Source organism: Festucalex cinctus, chromosome 1 (genome assembly GCF_051991245.1).
Source record: "Festucalex cinctus isolate MCC-2025b chromosome 1, RoL_Fcin_1.0, whole genome shotgun sequence".
In the NCBI taxonomy this organism is placed as follows: domain Eukaryota; kingdom Metazoa; phylum Chordata; class Actinopteri; order Syngnathiformes; family Syngnathidae; genus Festucalex; species Festucalex cinctus.
This window is the reverse complement of record NC_135411.1, coordinates 31271165-31289025: the sequence shown is the minus strand read 5'-3', so window position 1 is coordinate 31289025 and position 17861 is coordinate 31271165. Positions and strand designations below refer to the sequence as shown.

The 17861-nt window shown below is 40.6% G+C and overlaps 1 protein-coding gene across 1 annotated transcript in view; it reads right to left on the bottom strand.

The window, feature by feature from the left end:
• Positions 1–17191, bottom strand: part of adcy9b (adenylate cyclase 9b) — a 58818-nt gene extending 41627 nt beyond the window's left edge. The window contains exon 1 of the mRNA XM_077528887.1: positions 14341–17191. Within this exon, the coding sequence (XP_077385013.1) occupies positions 14341–16144 (1804 nt within the window). The 5' untranslated portion in view covers positions 16145–17191. The remainder of the gene's footprint in view (positions 1–14340) is intronic.
• Between the last annotated feature and the right edge of the window lie 670 nt (positions 17192–17861).

Below are 17861 nucleotides of genomic sequence, written 5' to 3'. Positions count from 1 at the left end.
GCTTGTGCGTGTGGATGGTTGTCCGTCTCTGTGTGCCTTGCGATTGGCTGGCAACCAGTTCAGAGTGCTCGCCGCCTACTGCCCGAAGCCAGCTGGGATAGGGTCCAGCACCCCCGCGACCCTTGTGAGGAGCAAGTGGTTAAGGAAATGGATGGATGGAAAAAGTAAAACATCACTACTGTTTTGTTTCCGGTCAGAAGATGATTTTGTCGCATGCAGCTTCATAAGACATTGAAATGCAACTGATGTACAAGTGTGATAGCAGTAGTTTTTTTTTTTTTTTGTTCAATTATTGACTGACTGATGAGGGTGAATGATCTGTTAACACAGATGCAAACACTCACCCCACCCGCAACTTCCTCCCGTATCTTCTCCTCGAGTATCATATGCAAGTGCTTATTCAACACACTGACAAATGGTGTCCTGACTGGTGGGTAATGATGATGTTCTAATCTAGATCTTCTGCTAAATATAACACACTCCAATACAACAGGAGGGGAAAAGGAGATGCAAGCAACACGTTGGCACTTGTCTGCATTGGCATCCTATTAAAAGAAGAACCGATTGATTGAAGTCGCTGTAGCCAGCTTTCCCCCTCTTGTACTTACTGTTGTTTCGCACTCCTGTAAAACCAGATGGAGGAAGAAGCTTCAGCTTTGATTTGACATAGACGTCTCACTGTATAATTAAGCAGTTGGTGCTGTCACATTGCAAGCCATTCCCCTGTCAGACTTTTTTTTTGGTGAAATAAACAGCTGTAAATCAAGTTCTCTTCTCTAAACTAAACAGCCATAATTTGAATAATTACATAATCATTATGGCTCATTTCCTCGGCAGGTTCCTGTGGGGTAGTGTGAAATGTGTGCACATTTGATACTCTTATTCTATTTACTATTTAGGTACCACAGATTATTCTAACATTGGACATTTATTTGACTTTGGTGTTAGACAATACAAATGTCAGAGTATTTATTTATTTATGTATTTATTTATTTATATTGCCAAAATGGCCGCTTTAAATCAAGACAGACAACTTCCTGTTTATTTTCAGGCTTCTGTTCCTGGGGCATTTTCGTGCCTGAATTTCATGTCAATTTCATTTGTGAAACTGGCATTTTAACATGTAAATGTAATTTGGGGTCATTTCCTGTCGCAGCTTGTACTTTTTGGCATGTGAGAAACTTTGCCAAACAGCCTGGCAGCTTTCGTTGGCACAATCACTCATTTTTGCATGCACTGCACACAAATCAACCTTTGCATTTAACCCACTACAGCAGTAAACGCAGTGAGACTTCATTAGTAAACGCCCACAGGGAAGTTAGAGGGACAAAAGGTGTCTTGTGTTAGGGCACATTATCTGTACAGTAGCAAAAATTTAACCTGAGGCCTTTCAAACATAGGACACATCTATGGATGGCTATATGTGTGCTGAATAGAAATGGAACCACAAACGTGCACTATGCGCAATTAATGAAGGTACAGTAAGCCCTAATGTATACAATTTGTTTCGCTAAAATGAATTGTCAAACCTTCAAATTGTTTATGCAGAAAAACACAAAATATATTATCACTTATTAATGCGTAATGACAACATCTGATATCCAGTACAAGGCACATGCTGAACCAAAATAGTAATGCTCTTACAAGGAAAATAATGTTTAGTTTCACACTGTCAAAGTTGTGTTCATGTTTATTACAATCGAAGACACATGTTCAAACAAAGCCTTGCAAGTAAACAGATTCAGAGAGCCAAGACAGAGAGTCAGCGGGGCAGAAAAGGAGAATGACACGGGCGAAAAGTAAAAGTGATAAAAGGTTAGGGAATGACCTCTGCTAGGAATATATCTGGGGAGCGCGCTCGCACACACATGGGCAGTCTGTCAGTAACAGTCTGAAGACATGACAGCGTGGGGGCTATCAGCTATGTGGATGGAGGAGCAGCTGACAGCTGGAAGGGGACACAGGAGGGCCGCTGCACGCTGTTAACTTGTCACTAATATTTTGTTCTAAGTGAGATCATGGTCGTCACCAAGAAACATCACAATAAACGGCAGCAAAAGACAGCAGGCAGTTTCCCGTTTTAAAGTTTTAAAATGGATGGAAAAATAGGGACTTTTTAAAGACTCTATGAAGTGAATTTGTCGATTTGAATCTAAATGTGCAGACTGATGATTTGATGTACTCAAAATGTGGACTTACAGCATTTCTGTGTTTTTCACCATTTTGAATTATCTGAATTTTTTCATTTATTTATTTTTTGGTGGGGGTAAAAGGTGATGCACTTCGGTGTCATTCATGCCATGAGTAGGGTGACCATATTTGGATTTCCAAATAAAAGGACAGTTCTCAAGATGTGTAAATGATACTCAAAGTTTACTCAAAGATGCCATAAATTATAACAAATTTAATGTATTATTCTCTGTATGGATAAAAAATAAAACAAAAAACCCTTTTGAAATCTTATTCGACAATTTAATACATAACAATGTTCTAGTCCAGTTTTTTTTTTTTTTTTTCCCGAACTGGCTTGTGACCATGTCTACAATTTGGAAGCACAGAGCAAGTGAGCTAAAATTCTGGGCCGCCGACGAAACTTACGACTTTATTTTAATTAACGCTGGAAGTAAGGTACGTAAAAGGCTGACCTACTTTTTCTTTTAAAAAAAAGTTTTTTAATATATGGCAACAATAACATGTCTGGGCAAAAGAGAATGTTTGCTCACCCTCCCCCGTGCTATTAGAACCTGAATGCCTTCGTTTTCATCAGTACGTTTATATGCAGTCAGTATCCCTTTCAAAACACGGGCAATATTCCGGTTTTTAGGGGTGTGAATTGCCTAGTACCTGACGATTCGATTCGTATCACGATTCACAGGTCACGATTCGATTCGATACCGATTAATCCCGATACGAATGGTCACGATTCGATACCGATTAATCCCGATACGAATTTATAAGTCGATTGTTGCGATTTTTTTCCATTCAAATTTAGAAAATACTATCAGTAAATTTGTACATGTACACTGTAAGATTTGTATGAATATATTTATCTAAAACTTGAGGCTTATAACCGTGAGCCACTGTACACAAACAGTTTGCAATCTGTTTCACATTTGAACAGCATTAAAATAAAAATATTAAGGCTTAATGTGCCGTTCATATAACATTCTTCCATGCTCAAGGTGTGAATCCTTAAAAAAAAAAAAAAAAAAAAAAAAAAAAAAAAAAAAAAAAAAAATCGATTCTGCCGATTATTGAATCGATTCGAGAATCGCGCGATGTAGTATCGCGATATATCGCCGAATCGATTTTTTTTTAACACCCCTACCGGTTTTAAAAGGAAATGTAAACATACTGTAGGAGCCACGTTATTTTTGCTTTTATTTGCGCTAGATGACCACTGGTGGCAGTGTAAGCACTGCCTGGACCTCTCCACCCTCCCTCCCTAATCCTTTTAAGCACAGTTGTTGGTGATTAGGTGGATGGAGTGGACGGTCATGTCATGTGGTTTTTACCACTCGCAAACACTCGCTCATACATACATTCATTTCACAAATAGAATTTCAGTTATAAAGTTAGCAGCATAATTTCTGCCACTCCATGGACTGAATCATTGAAAGCATTTTTTTGTGGACAAATATTTGCTAAGTCGATCTTTTGTCAAAAACATCTCCCACATCCATCCATGGCGACTACAGGACTCAAGGTTAGTCGCTGACTCGCTACACACACAAAACCCCAAATATGCTCTTATTCAGGTTTACTAAAAAAAAAACTAATAAGACCCCTGGGTTACTCCTTTCATAACGCAATTTTTTGTTTATATGACCACATTCACAATACCTCAATTGAATGGGGCATTGGTTTGTCTTCTGCACATGCTCTATTCACAAGCAATGTTCTTGGTCTTTTGAGTACAAAATCGACTTGAATGCACAACTAAACAAGCCTAACTTGAATACATTGATTTCTCCGCAGCGTTTTCATGTTATAAACAGATAGGAAACAAACATGACGAAAAAAATTTGGAAATAAAGAGAGAACTTCATTAAGTGTGGTGAGTGACATGAATATAATGTCTTTTTATTGAGCGTAGAAAGTTAAAAGTTGAAATGGCATCTATTTGCGAAATGATGTCCATGCATCGCAATTTCAAACGGGGTATTCCGACTGATCACAGTAGCCAGGTTTACATGGAGCCATGTATTCCGATTAGAATGAATGTGAACAAACGGAATGGAAATGCTCCATACAAAGTTATAAAGACCTCAATAGGAAAGAAAAGGCTGAATCCAAATTAAATTCTATTACAACTTGTTTTAAAGTACTTGGATTTTATTTATTTTTTTAATTAGTATGTTGTTTAATAAAAGTGAAAAAACGACCACAACGACTGTGGTCAGTGATGAATGAACTCCATCTTGATAAATCACATGACTGATGTCCACGCATCCCATGGCTGTAACGGGGCTGATGTGATTAAAGGAGAGGAGCATGTAAACGGAATGGATCGAGCCACACAAACAGGTGACTACAGATCTTCATTTGAAATGATTTCAATTAACTAAATAACGAAAAAAAGTCTCCATGTAAACCCGGCTAATGACCATGTATATGGGAGTAACTCTGTCTGCTCATGCATGTAAACAAAGAGGTTATACCGAATGTTTCAGAAACCCGAATTTTGACCTTAACCCGAATATTGACTGCATATAAATGTAGTCAGTTGTCAGGCCTGAAATCCAGTTACTTAATTACTGTGACAAAGCCCAAGCATGTGGTGCGACCACCCGGTGAAATATATAGCATGGATATATTATTGCAGTTCAAACACATATGGATATGAAATATGTTAGCTAAAGTAGCATCAGAGGATATGCCCACAGCATTCGAGAACAGAGATGACATCTTGATTTTTCACTTCATTTTATATATTTGCCATTTTTTAATCATTCGAATTTGAATCCACTTTACAGGTACTTAAAAGATTAACTGGGGGGGTTTTATATTTAAGCTCTTCTTTGAGCGGCATCAAGCAGCTTCAAGAGCCAATAATCGCCAATAACGCCTCAAGGTTCTTTTCCAAATCAATTGAATTTCGGTGTAATGATTAACTCAACTAACTATCTGAGTTTTTATGCTTATTCAACAACATAACATGAATGGAAAGAAAAAAATGGGTGAGGTGGGACACAATACACAGGGAAAAAAAAGATGGTGCAGGTCTTCAAATAGTCTCACAAACAGAATGTTTCCCAACAAAATAATTCATGGCAAAGAACACACTTTGCAAACACCATTAGTCGATCCATGCTTGGCAAGTGCACAAGTGGGCTTCAGGGTTGACCGACTCCCCCTGTCATCTCCCCTCATTCATAATTCACAGAGCCATTTATCACACACACACATACACTTCCTGCCGTGCACATTAATGAGTCACTGTAGCTGCAAACATTGCCAGGGTGGGGCTGCATGCGTAGGAGTTGGCAATCTAAGTGCAGAATGTAAGTGAATGTGCAAAGGTGAGTGGGTGCTGGGCTTCTATGGATTTCTATGCGTGTCACCTCAAGAGCGAGCGCTATCCATCACGATCAGTAAAAGCTAATGTGTGTGGATGTGTGCAGTGACATTTTCTGCGCCCTTGATCACAAAAGGAAAAAAGCTTAGGCAGCGTCAATGAGTCATGATAGCGATTTATCCGGCGAGCATCTTCAAGGCCGCGAGGTGAGTTTGGCAACATGTACAGCTCAACTAACGCCACCTAAAAAGCGGTTAACCTCAAGTGTCAAGTGCACCAGGCAGATGACATTGAGTAAAGGAAGCGGCACATTTGCTCACATTTCTTTCAGCTTCATGGCATTTTGGCATGTTTCTGCTTGAATATAAAAAGTTCCGTGGCATGTTTTGTATGAAAAAGCTTACAAAAAGCCAAAGCCTTGTACCTCCAAAATAATCACTTTTCAGGAGACCCCAAAAATGTCATGTTTGTTCAACCATTAACATTGCATATCTCAGATAGAGTAAGCCATTTTCAACACTTTAGATTGGTCAAAGGTGATGCCGCAGTTCGAACCCAGAGTGGGTCGACGATGCTCAAATTTCATCGGTTATACTTGCCCCTTTTTTTTGAATTTGAGCATCTGCCCCTTCAAAGGTCACTGCACGCCCCTGCACAGAACCCAGCATTCTGTGGGTCTTGAAAGATCCATCAAAATACCCTAACATGGCTGGCAATATGGAGGACTCCGCTTTGAAACAGTGGGTATAGAAGAATTAATAAATGTCACACCTCCTTCAAATGAACATCTTTCCTCTTGCTAGACGTCTGGTACTATCCGCAGTTGAATAAATAAATGCCCCCGACCCCTATTTGCAATGTAACTCATTGACTGCTCTGTATCGAATGTCATAATACAAATTCGACAAAGAAAACCAGCACTATCTAGATGCCTATGAATGAATAAAGTCATCCTGCCTCTTATCCCCCAGTAACAGCTCTGTCCTTTCAGCTCCTTTAATTGTCCGTTGCCACAGCAATTAGCCTGGGCGGGCCGGGACACAGCGTTGCATTAAAGCGTGTGTGAGTGAGTGTCAGTGTGGTGAATGTATGAGGCAGGTGGAGCTGCACAACGACCCTGAACACGGTGAACTTGATCCATCTCCCGTCAAAGTCTGCACTGTACATCTGTTTCTTTTCTCTCCATATAACACCAATCAATCACACTTCCCCCTTGGATTTCCAGCCATCTCTGTTGATTGGGGGTTGTGATGGCAGGAATACATAAGAGCACCTCTGCAAATGTGCCAACAGACTTTCTGCATGCGATCAAGAGCAAGAGCGGTCACAATTTTCTTGACGCATTCACACATCCAGATGGAATGAGTACCCAGCTACAGAGAGTCATAAATGTAGGCGTGTAAGAACACAAATACAAGGCTATTTGATGTACATGAAAATTCAGGGGCGAATGAGCACTACATCAAAACTCCTACTTAGGAATATAGTAGTTAATTAGGTTTTTAACGCATAGCGTTGTCAAACAATGTTTTTGCATAGACTTGCAAAAACGACAGGCTTGCAAATGGAGATGTCTCTGTTACAAAACTTGCGATAATTATTGATCAATTGCTTTATCGTTAAGAATTCCATAGATATAATTCAAAAAATTCTAAAGCTTCTTTATTTTGCTCAAAACAACAATTTCATTAAAAGTTCACAACATTCAAAGTGATTTTCCCACTTTGAAGAATAGTATTTGAGAAATTACTCATGAGCAATTGATCATGGATTTTTCACCATTGATGATCATAGAACACTACAGGTGTATGGATGAAAAACTTATATGATATTAATGGGAGAAAATAATTGGTATTGCGACTGCTATGAAATCTTGACTGCACTGTTCACTTGACAAGCAGTAATGTGTTGGCAATTACTGGTTCGACACTTCCATCAATTTGCACTTTTTGTCAAGACAGAAATGGTACTGCCATCATTCTCAAAAACTGACAGACGTTTCCTAAAGGTTTGCCTTTTCAGTCTCCCAAACTACAATATCAGAAAAAAAAAGATGCCCAAAAAGACACTTTTTTTGTTTGTTTGGTTTAAAACTATCAAGTATAAATGGCCACTTAAAACGTCAAGCAGACCATGTTAGTGGCTCTGTAAAACTCTGTCCATTAGCAGTATTAAAAGCCAATATGTGCAGACGTAAAAAGTAAATAAGTATATCTTCAGCACAGCTCACATCAGTAGTGTGTTCTGCTTCACACCGTACATGTGCTGAATTTGTTCTTGAAGGCATATCGCCTCTTATCAGACAGACAATTGTGGTGGCGGTGGGTGGTGGGCTCACCTTGTATGTCACATTAGATAAAGACAGGACTTCAACGTAAAGCCGATAGTACTGACGCTGGGAGAGGTCTGCATCGATACATGACTGCTCAGCGGGGAGCTAACAAAGCAATTCAAAAGTGATTTTAATTGTTCGCTCTTGATCCTTACAAATCCCAACACCCTCTTATTGCAAATCTTTTCCGATGTATACAGCCGCTCCTGCGCAGCCCTCCTGAAAAAGAACAGGTAGTCCAATCTGCTGAGTAACAGTGCGACACTGCAGCAAGACTAAAAGACTGCAGCTCTATAAATCCACCTTATCGTCACACTGTGTAGAGGTTTCCACCCTTCCCGTAATGGCTCCATGCGTGTTTATGGAGCATGACGAGCCATCCTGAAGAATTGCATACTGTGCTTTGGCCAAAGGACCCTACAGGCAACGTCCCCTCAAACGCATACCATACAATATTAAATGGTTGATCAGGCCTAGTAATGTGTTTTCATGAGGCGGAGAGCGGCGGCTGCAGGCTACAAAATACCTGGGATGAGCTACAGTATGCAGTACAGTGCGATACTGATACAACTCCCTGTGAAGTATTAGTCTCTTAGCAGCTACTGTATCTACAGGGTTGGGGAATCCAGGACTAGGAATTAGAAATAATAGCTCATCATACTTTGTTTTGCCAACAGAAAAGCATTGGGAGCAGAGACTTGTGAGATCGATTAGGTAAAGGGGCATTAGTACTTCATGAAACTTACATTTCATCTTGTCAAGACATTTTAGACAACTCTACCCTACCAACAAAGTAAGGGTCTATAAAGACATGCTTTGACAAGTTTTCCAGAGCTCTTAACCTCAAACCCATCAAACACCTTTCACATGAACTAGAACAAGGCTGGCGAGCCAGGACGTCTCATTCGCATTCTATATCAATGACCTGAAAAAGATAAACAAAAAAACAAAAACAAAAACAAAAAAGAACAATTTCCCCTAATTTCCGCATCTTTTTGTGATGATTCTAGATGTGGGGCCGGTATGGCTGAGAGGTTATGCGGACATCTGGCAAACAAAAGGTTAATGGTTTAAGAATCTGTTTCCCCAGACTGTGTTTGGGATGAATTGTTTCCGTTCTTAATCCCTAAGTGGTGTTGGACAAAAACATGGTCTGTGTTAGCAGAACTGCCTGAGTGATAGAATAACACGTTAGTTTATGTTCAGGGTACTTTCATAGTGCATTGGTGTGTATCTCCAAACAGGCCCCATGTATCTGTGTCAAGTTCACAGGTAGTACTAATTATAGAGACCGATCCAATTTGCCTGGGGAAAATGATACAATACGCATGAAGGACACAAAGGAGTTTCCAATGGAGAAGAATGAAGTCAGAGTGAAAGGACAAACAATTATTTCCTCGTGTCAACCGGATCATATGCTTTTTTCGGGGCTGATACCGATACCGATTATTATTATTAGTCAAGGACATCGATAACCGATATTTGGAGTTGATATTCATTTTCACTAAAAAGGTAAAATATTAGCATCAAAATTTGCCAAAAGTACAAACTCCAGCTCTTATTTATTTTTAATTTTTTGAATTTTAAAGCGTATATTTATTAAGCAACTTTTAGGGATAGTAAAATATTGGGAGTTTTTTTTTTTTTTTTTTTTTTTTTTTTTTAAGTCTTAGTCAATAGACATCTTTTTTTAAATCTAACAAGTTCTGGCATCTCCCGGGGGCATTAGAATGTTTTCAAAAGTTAAATAAAAACAAACAATTGTTTTCTACACCAAATAAAGTATTCAAAAATTTCAAAATATCTTAAGTATTAAATTTGTACTTATCTTAGTTTTAATTTAAAACAAAAACAGAAAGTACAGAGAGTTCCCAGGGTTGGCAAAAATGAAAATGAAAACGTAATTTATTTTTTTTAATTACAATAAATTAGTTCCCTGAAGTTAACACTTTTTTTAATGGATCTATTATCGGCCACGTGATTCTTCAAAATGGCTGATGCCGATATTTCTCAAAATGCTGAATATTGGCGCTGATAATCGGCCCAGCCGATAATCGGTCTATCCCTAATCTAAAACACCAAGTATTCAAGCATCCTGTTTGCATTATGGCGTAAAAGTCTCTGAAAAACTCTCTGATTGATCATAAATAAACAGTCATGACAGCATCAGTATGCTTCAATGTAAATAAAACAGTTGCCAGTCTGGTCTCTGACTGGGTGTTTGGGTCTCAGAATAACACCAAACCAAATCTGAAATGACATATGAAAACTGAGAACTGCTATCATTAATCCCTTTTATTATGAAGATTACTGAATCTTGTCTAATTAGTGACCTCCCATATGGCATAGAGAAGAGCAAGCCGGTCGGGAGGGGAAATACTTGACACATCTCCCTCGGCAGTGAAGCCAGAAAAGGTCATGTTTATAATTTCAAAAGGAATGTGAGATCATGCTCTACCTTGAGGCGAACCTTGCACATGCTTTACGAAAGAGTTGGACAAATTATACAAGAGAGCAGACAAGTCCTACTAGAATTGATGAAAATGCTCAATAGGTCACCATTGAATTTGAGCTATGAAGTTGTTTTTTATTCATGAAATTAAGTGACAAAACTGACACCACTCTATTTACTCTGATCAGCACTTGTAATACTTTTCTACTGGCAAAACTGCCTTTAAAAAAAAAAAAAAAAAAAAAAAAAAAAAACTAGAGGGTTCAAATTGTGTTGTGTCAATACCATATGGATGATTTTTTTAAGGGTAATCAAGAGGAAATCAGACTTTTGTTCCGCCCCTCACTAATTTGAAAACAGTTCTCATAGGGGGTGTTGCCTGGAGGACCGTTGAGTTGTGAATGGGGAGAGGGTTGGGGGTGGTCTGCCTGTGATTGACAGCAGCAACTCGCTATTCGCTAAGAAGGCGTTTAAGGAGGCGTGTACGAGACTGAGCCGGTGGGTGGCGGGGGCGACTACGTCATGATCCTCAAGTGACGTCGTAGTCTGCGACTTCTCATGTAATAAGAGGACAATCAGCTATATTGTTTTTATCTCAGTGTTTAAGCTTAAGATGGCACCAAACACACAGTTTTCGCCACAAATTCAAGCTTTCAACAAACTAACTCAAAATAATGAGCAGGACATGTAGACAGCATTTGTAGACACCAGTTTATCAGCAAAAAAAAAAGCAGATTTAATGTTGAGTTACACTTTAACTATTGCTCGTTGCTCAATGGACCCTTATTTCCTGTAGAGATGGGTATGGGCAACAACCACATGATACAATGTATATCATGATATAGGGGTCCTGAAACGATACGTATCGCAATACACATGTATCCCAATACACATGGTCTTACTTTGCATACTTTTTTAAAAATAAAAACAGTATATGTATGTGGATGTCATTTTTTTTTCATCTTCTAATGTTAGCAGTGTTTCTGGTTTACCGCCAGCACCGTGTCTGGTGTCTGGTATAACTTGTCCAGAAACAAATCGCAGATGCTCTTAATCTGTTTTACAAATTTCAGCAATACCACCCAAACAATTTAATGTAATCTAAAAACAAAGTCTGTTTGGATGATGACTCATGGCTCAAATCTCAAGGCTCTTTTTGGTCAGGATAACAAGTTCATACTGACAGTCCTCACTTCTTCTTTTTTTCTTACAGCCATCAGTTTACATTAAGAACAAAGGAAAGACAAAGACGTACACCAGTGTTGCTCAACCCTGGTCCTCGGGGCACACTATTCAGCCTGTTTTCCATGTCTCCTGATTCCAACGCAGGTGAGGATCGTTATCAGCCTTGCTAATGAGCTGCCAATGGAATCACCAGCGTTGGAAATAGGGAGGCATGGAAAACATGGTGGATAGTGTGCCCCGAGGGCCAGGGTTGTGAAACACTGATGTACATAACTGCATGTACTTGCATGTATTTCCCCTGCAGGAAACTAAGCCAAATATAGCCCCCTTTCCATCATGGACAGGCACAAAACAACAACGCCTGGCCTCAGATGTAGGCCGAAAAAGAAAAGGACACCGGACATATATGACAGAACAGCTGTAAAGAAAATCACCATCACATTTGTTTCAACAAAAATGCTAAATGATGCTAGCATTTCAACATCAAGAAAATGACAGTATTTTTCCCCACACAAGCGGCAGCTCATGACCCATATACATTGTATTACGTATGATAATGTCAAACATTTGCATGACAACTAAGTATTTTGCAGATTTAATTTGGTGTTTAAATTAATTTTACAATGAATGACCACATTGTTTGACAACAAAACTCCTACAGCATTGTAATGCATGCATGTGGTCAAGTTATGAAACTACTGTGAGTGACCACATTTCATGTCTGTGTCAAACCACAAGTCCCAGGCCAACCTTCAACTCCCTACATGAGTGAAACACAACTGACCACACTATGACGAGCCACAAATAACCAATAGTACATACATTGAATCAAGAGTTAGGGCTATCACTAACAAATCTTCCTAGAATAGATTATTTCATCGATTACTTTGCATCATTGCACAAACCCACACCACCACGCATACGGACAGTGGTTTAACTTTAAACAGGTAGAAGAAACATTTGTGTCGACCAATTTTTATGGTCGGCTTAACTGGGTTATCCAATTCACCTGACCACCAGGTTCCAGGTCTCCAGTGACCCTAATGAGGATAATTGGTGTATATTCTAGGGATGAGCAATGGGATGTGGCCCCTGACAACATTCTAAAAGTGGCCCCTTAAGGAATCACCCTTCCCCTCCCCCCAAACCCTTTTTTTCCTTCTTTTTTTAAATACTTCAAAAATTATTCAGAAAACACAGATAAACGTTCAATAGGAATGATTAAAAATTGTGGTGCTCTCTAACATGTAAAATGCCCATCTCTGGTGTAGAAAATGGATGGCTGGATCTCTTTTGCTGGATTGCTCTAAATGTCCATGTTCACTAATTGAGGCTGTTGAGTGTAGGTCATCTTAATTTATGTCTCAGTCGAAAAAACTAGGATCATTCACATTTGGAATCCAATCCTGGCTGTAGCGCTAGCTAAGGGATTTATGCCAACTGATCGAGACAGTGCATGGATTTTTTTTTTTTTTTTTACAACACATGAGAAAAACTCCCTCTTGACAGCCAGCTCTCTCACCGGCTCAGCAAATCTTCAGGGAGAGGATAAATCTTAAGACTGAAATTGAATACATGGTGGAGAAGTACGGGAGTGAGGGGTGGGTGGGTGATAGCACAACGTCCAACACATTTATCGTAGGTCTAAAAGGGAGGAAAAACGGTGGCAAGCGTAAAAACTGTTGTCGCTCATTAATCTAAGAAATGAGGAGAGATGGAGGCCCATAAATCACTCGACTGACCTGGCAAACAAAAGGCACTTTCACCCAGCAGCGTCACTGCAGACTGACATCTACACTGACAAGAGGCTAATTGGTGTAAATTTCATCATCAATGTGAATCCAAGCCTAAATCCATGTTAACAAATTGGACATAATCAGCAAATAAAAGTTTAGAAAGGCAGCTACAAAGTCCTCCTGGGTGATAATGGTTTATATTGCAAGGCTTAAAAAAATAATGCATCATTTTGTAAGAACGGGCCATAATATATTCAGGTAATTTGGGGACAAAGCTAGGTTTATACAGCGAGGGGAGACCAGAACTTCAGTTATATTAATTTATAATGCCATCTAAAAATACATAAGAAACTGGACACATTAGGAGCAGTGACAACTAGGGATGTAACGATAATGGCAATATCGTGATATTGTGAGATTAAAACTGCCACAATATCGTCGTTATCATGTTCATAATATTTAAAAGGAACACATCTGTTAAAAAAGTCAGGTTGATTTCAATTTGTGGAGTTCTAGCACCCTCTAGTGGCTAGTTTATTAGGGCAATTTAATTTTCATTAGGGATGTTTTGGCCTATGTTTAAAATCTATGTTAATTGTCAGATGAAGGGGAACCTAATTTGTTTGGGAAGCGATCAATGTGTGCTTGCATTAGCAATTAAGTGTCTCAATATTGTTAATAGAGATTGTAGGTGGTTTATATGCATTGCTGTTATGTACAAAAGCACAATATTGTGCTTTTTTTTTTGTATGAGCTCTTTTGTTATTATTTTTTATTTTTTTTTATAATATTGTGATCTTATTTAAATACTGCCACCCCCCCTACAATATCGTGATAATTATCGTATCGTGACCTTCATATCGTGATAATATCGTATCGTGATCTTTGAATATCGTTACATCCCTAGTGACAACTCAGCAGAACAAATCACCAGGGACATGGTAAAGGCAGGACAGTTGGATGATGACATTAAATTTTCCTCCAAGGAAAGCCATACAGAACACAAGCACATAAAAATGCTTTTGTAGCCCATGAAACCTGCAATAGTACCTCGCCATTGCAATTTATAGCCTAGCAACTGTTGGACAATCAACAACAAGCTATAACTTCCACCTACCTTTTAGCTGGTCTGCCACCACACTCTGTCCGATTCTTTCGTTGACTTGTCCGTCTTCATGTTGGTAGCGGTCATCGAGAAAGTTGGCGGTAGCTTGTGAAAGGTGCACTTTCCCGGCCACACCCAGTTGCTCCATCAGGTTGGCCAAATTAACGTCGTTGGACCAGACGTCAAACTTGAAGCGTTTCATGCCGAGGATTCCGCACAGGATGGTGCCCGTGTGGACACCCACCCTCATGTTGACCATCTCCCGCTTCTCCTGGCAGAACTGTTCAATAGCCTGGATCATGCCCAGGCCCATTTCCACACAGCAGTATGCATGGTCGGGCCTGGGTTCAGGACATCCAGCCACGCAGTAGTAGCAATCCCCAAGGGTGCTAATCTTCTCACAGCCGGTCAGCTCACACAGTCGATCAAAACGCCCAAACAAGTCATTGAGAAGCCCCACCAGGGCATGGGCGGATTTGTTGGCAGACATTTTTGTAAAGCCCACAATATCGGCAAAGAGGATGCTGACAGGCTCCATCCTTTTCATGTTGAAGGGTCTGAAGATTATCTGACCTCGAGGGATGGAGGTTTTCTTGCGTTTATTGTTCTTGGGGCTGGATATGACAGCAGCTGCTCCGCTTGTGGAGTAGCGCTTCATCGAACTGTCACCTATGTCCTCATCACCCTGCTTCATCAGTTCATCTGCCACAATTCTAGGCATGACAGAGTGGATCATTCGCTCCTTTAAGGCTTTCTCCACCTCTAAGTCCTTGCCATGCATGATAGCCTGTCCCACCTTCAGGAAGGTGCTCCGTGACCGCACTTCGGACATGATGAATAGATGAATACCGATGGCATGTGCACACAGGTGGAGCAGGGCTTTGGCTGGTCCCAACCAACGAAGTGTGTCCAGGTCTTTCTCAGGGGTTAAGATCAAATTGCCACCCATCTGGATGAGATGAAACCAGCCCAAAATCTCAAAACAGACCGAGTAGAGGAACCCGAGCAGGACAGAAGCAAAGAGGCGCACATGAAGAACACTGTACAGCAACAGGAGAACCTCAATACAAAGCGAAAAGGTGCCAACAGGGGAGACACAGGCGGACCAGGCGCTACCCTCAACAATCTTTAGGTAGGATTGGTTGTGTGTCGGTCCACTGAAATTATTCACATCTAACAAATCAGAGAGAGTCTTTGGATCTCTGAAGCTTGACGTCTGGATCTGAGGGGCCAGGGTCAGCATGAAGGTGACAACAATAAGCAGCAGGGAGGCTTGATTGTAGCAGCAAGAGTAGAACTTGGTAAAAGTTAGGAGGAAGAGGAGGAAGCAAAAAATTAGAAAGGATACAGTGGGGATTAGAAAGACCATCCAGTTGCAACGGGACGGGTTGGCAGCAAAGTAAACTCCCCAGAGGATAGCAGCAGCAGAAAGGTAAAAAATCACATAGCGGAAACGTCGTTGCGTCTGAGGGAAACACCGTTCTCTGCAAGCTTCCTCCAGGATGGATGAGTCAAACTTAGGGTCCCAGAAGTGACCGGCGGACCTCTCGAAAAGCTGAGGGACTCTCCTTTGCGACCGGAAGCTCTTGACCAATGTCCTCTTGACTGCAGATTCCCCGGAGCTACAGCTGGAGGAGATACTGTACTTGCAGTGTTTGGATCCTGTCATAAAGCCTCCGCCGAGAGAGCCAAGTGGCCCGCCTGCGTGCTTGTGTTTGACACTGCTACCAATCCTCACTGAGACGCCCTCGCCGCTCGAGTCACAGCTCACCTCTGTGTTGTGAGGCAGCAGTTGTTGACGTTGGGGGGATGCCATATTGCTATTGCGAAATCCAAGGCTTCAAGAAAAATCCAAATAAGAGGAAGGCAAACTATGGAGCCACAGTATTAGAACCACAGCGATGATTGTTAGAGCTCTTCAAGGTGAAAAGGCAGGGAAAAAAAGGGAAGCTCACTTAGCATCAGGTCTTCACCTGATGGAAACTACAGCTTTTGACTAGTTCATTGGCACACTTGACTTGATATCAGTATGTGCAGTGCATTTGCTTTGACGCATTGCACAGTTCATCCTCTGTAGGACAGTATGGTTTCATTCATTGGTAAAACATTTCAGATAGCAATTACAGGACAGGTTCCAGAATGCAAACTAGGATTGTGGGGGAAATGTCACTGATTTGATTGAGGCCCGATACATTTGGATTCAGTCTGATGACAAAAGTCAATGTTTTGCTGCAGCCCTTCCAAAATGTTACAAAGATAATTTCAATAGGCCAGACAGAACTTTGATACTAATCAAATACATTGATGATGGTCAAAATATTTAGATAAAAATATAGTTTTTTTATCTCCTTTGAAGCTCCATGCAGCAAACAGTTTATTGTCTTGGTGTCCGATTTAGGAAAACAAAATAACCAAATACATTACTTAATCATCATCAGACAATCATCCCTGAAGTTAAGTTCTTGCTTGGTTTCCTGGGAAAATGGCAGACGACGGGTGAGGGGTTGGGGGGGGGAGCCCTCCAGGACAGAGTCTAGGGCTAATTAAAAGGTCCCCACCGCCTCTTCCGAACACACCACAGTCCCACAGGTCAAAACGGCACGACACCGTCTTTATCCAGCCACTTTAATTGAATTGGAAGAGGGGATATTCATACCTGCGGTTCCACAAGAATTAGAAGGCAGATTCAAATCAAATCCCTGCCTCCACCGCCGTGAGACGGGACTGTTTTCTCGCAGCACGCACACATCCAACCCGTCCTGACGGCACCGACACCTGTGAGAGACATGGTGTGAGCTTCTTCCCAGCCAAAAGCTCTTCACTCTACCATTATGTGTGCGCGCGTGTGCCTGTTTGTGTGTGAGAGAGCGAGAAACAAAAAGAGGACGTGAATGTAAAGTGAACAAAAGCACTCACTTCTCTTCCGACCATTCCTTTCAGAATAAAATGGATAATCGGTCGATACAAAGAACTGCACCTCATTTCCGATCATTCACTTCAAAACAAAGGTCGATAAGATGAGGCAACTAGAAGTTTCGTGGAGTGCAGACTGCACAGCATATTAAAAGCTAACGTCAGTGGTTTTGTATTCAAATACTCCAGCGTTTTTTTGTGTGTGTCTTTTTCAGGCTGGTTAAGTATCAAATCACACAGGAAAATGACAAGGGAATAGAATATTCTTACTCCGTCATTAGCATTAGCATTCAGTGTCTTTTTCTTCATTGTATCATATTTGAAAAAAGTGTACCTCTGGAGCAACATTTCAAGGTATTGATGGGGAAACAACATATTTTGTAAAGTTTGATAAACACCTGGTGTTCCCATTTTTGCATCTATTGTATTTTCCAAAATAATATGGCTTGTTAAAGGCACAGTGTGTATAAGTGACTAGTAGATGTTGCTGTAGCATGGAATGCAGCCAAAACACATGAATTTAGAAGCAGGCAGAAGCACGCACACAGCGGCGGTTTTTGCTATGGGCAATGTGAGTGACCACCCAGGGCGCAGTCTGTGAGGGCGCACAGACATCCTCA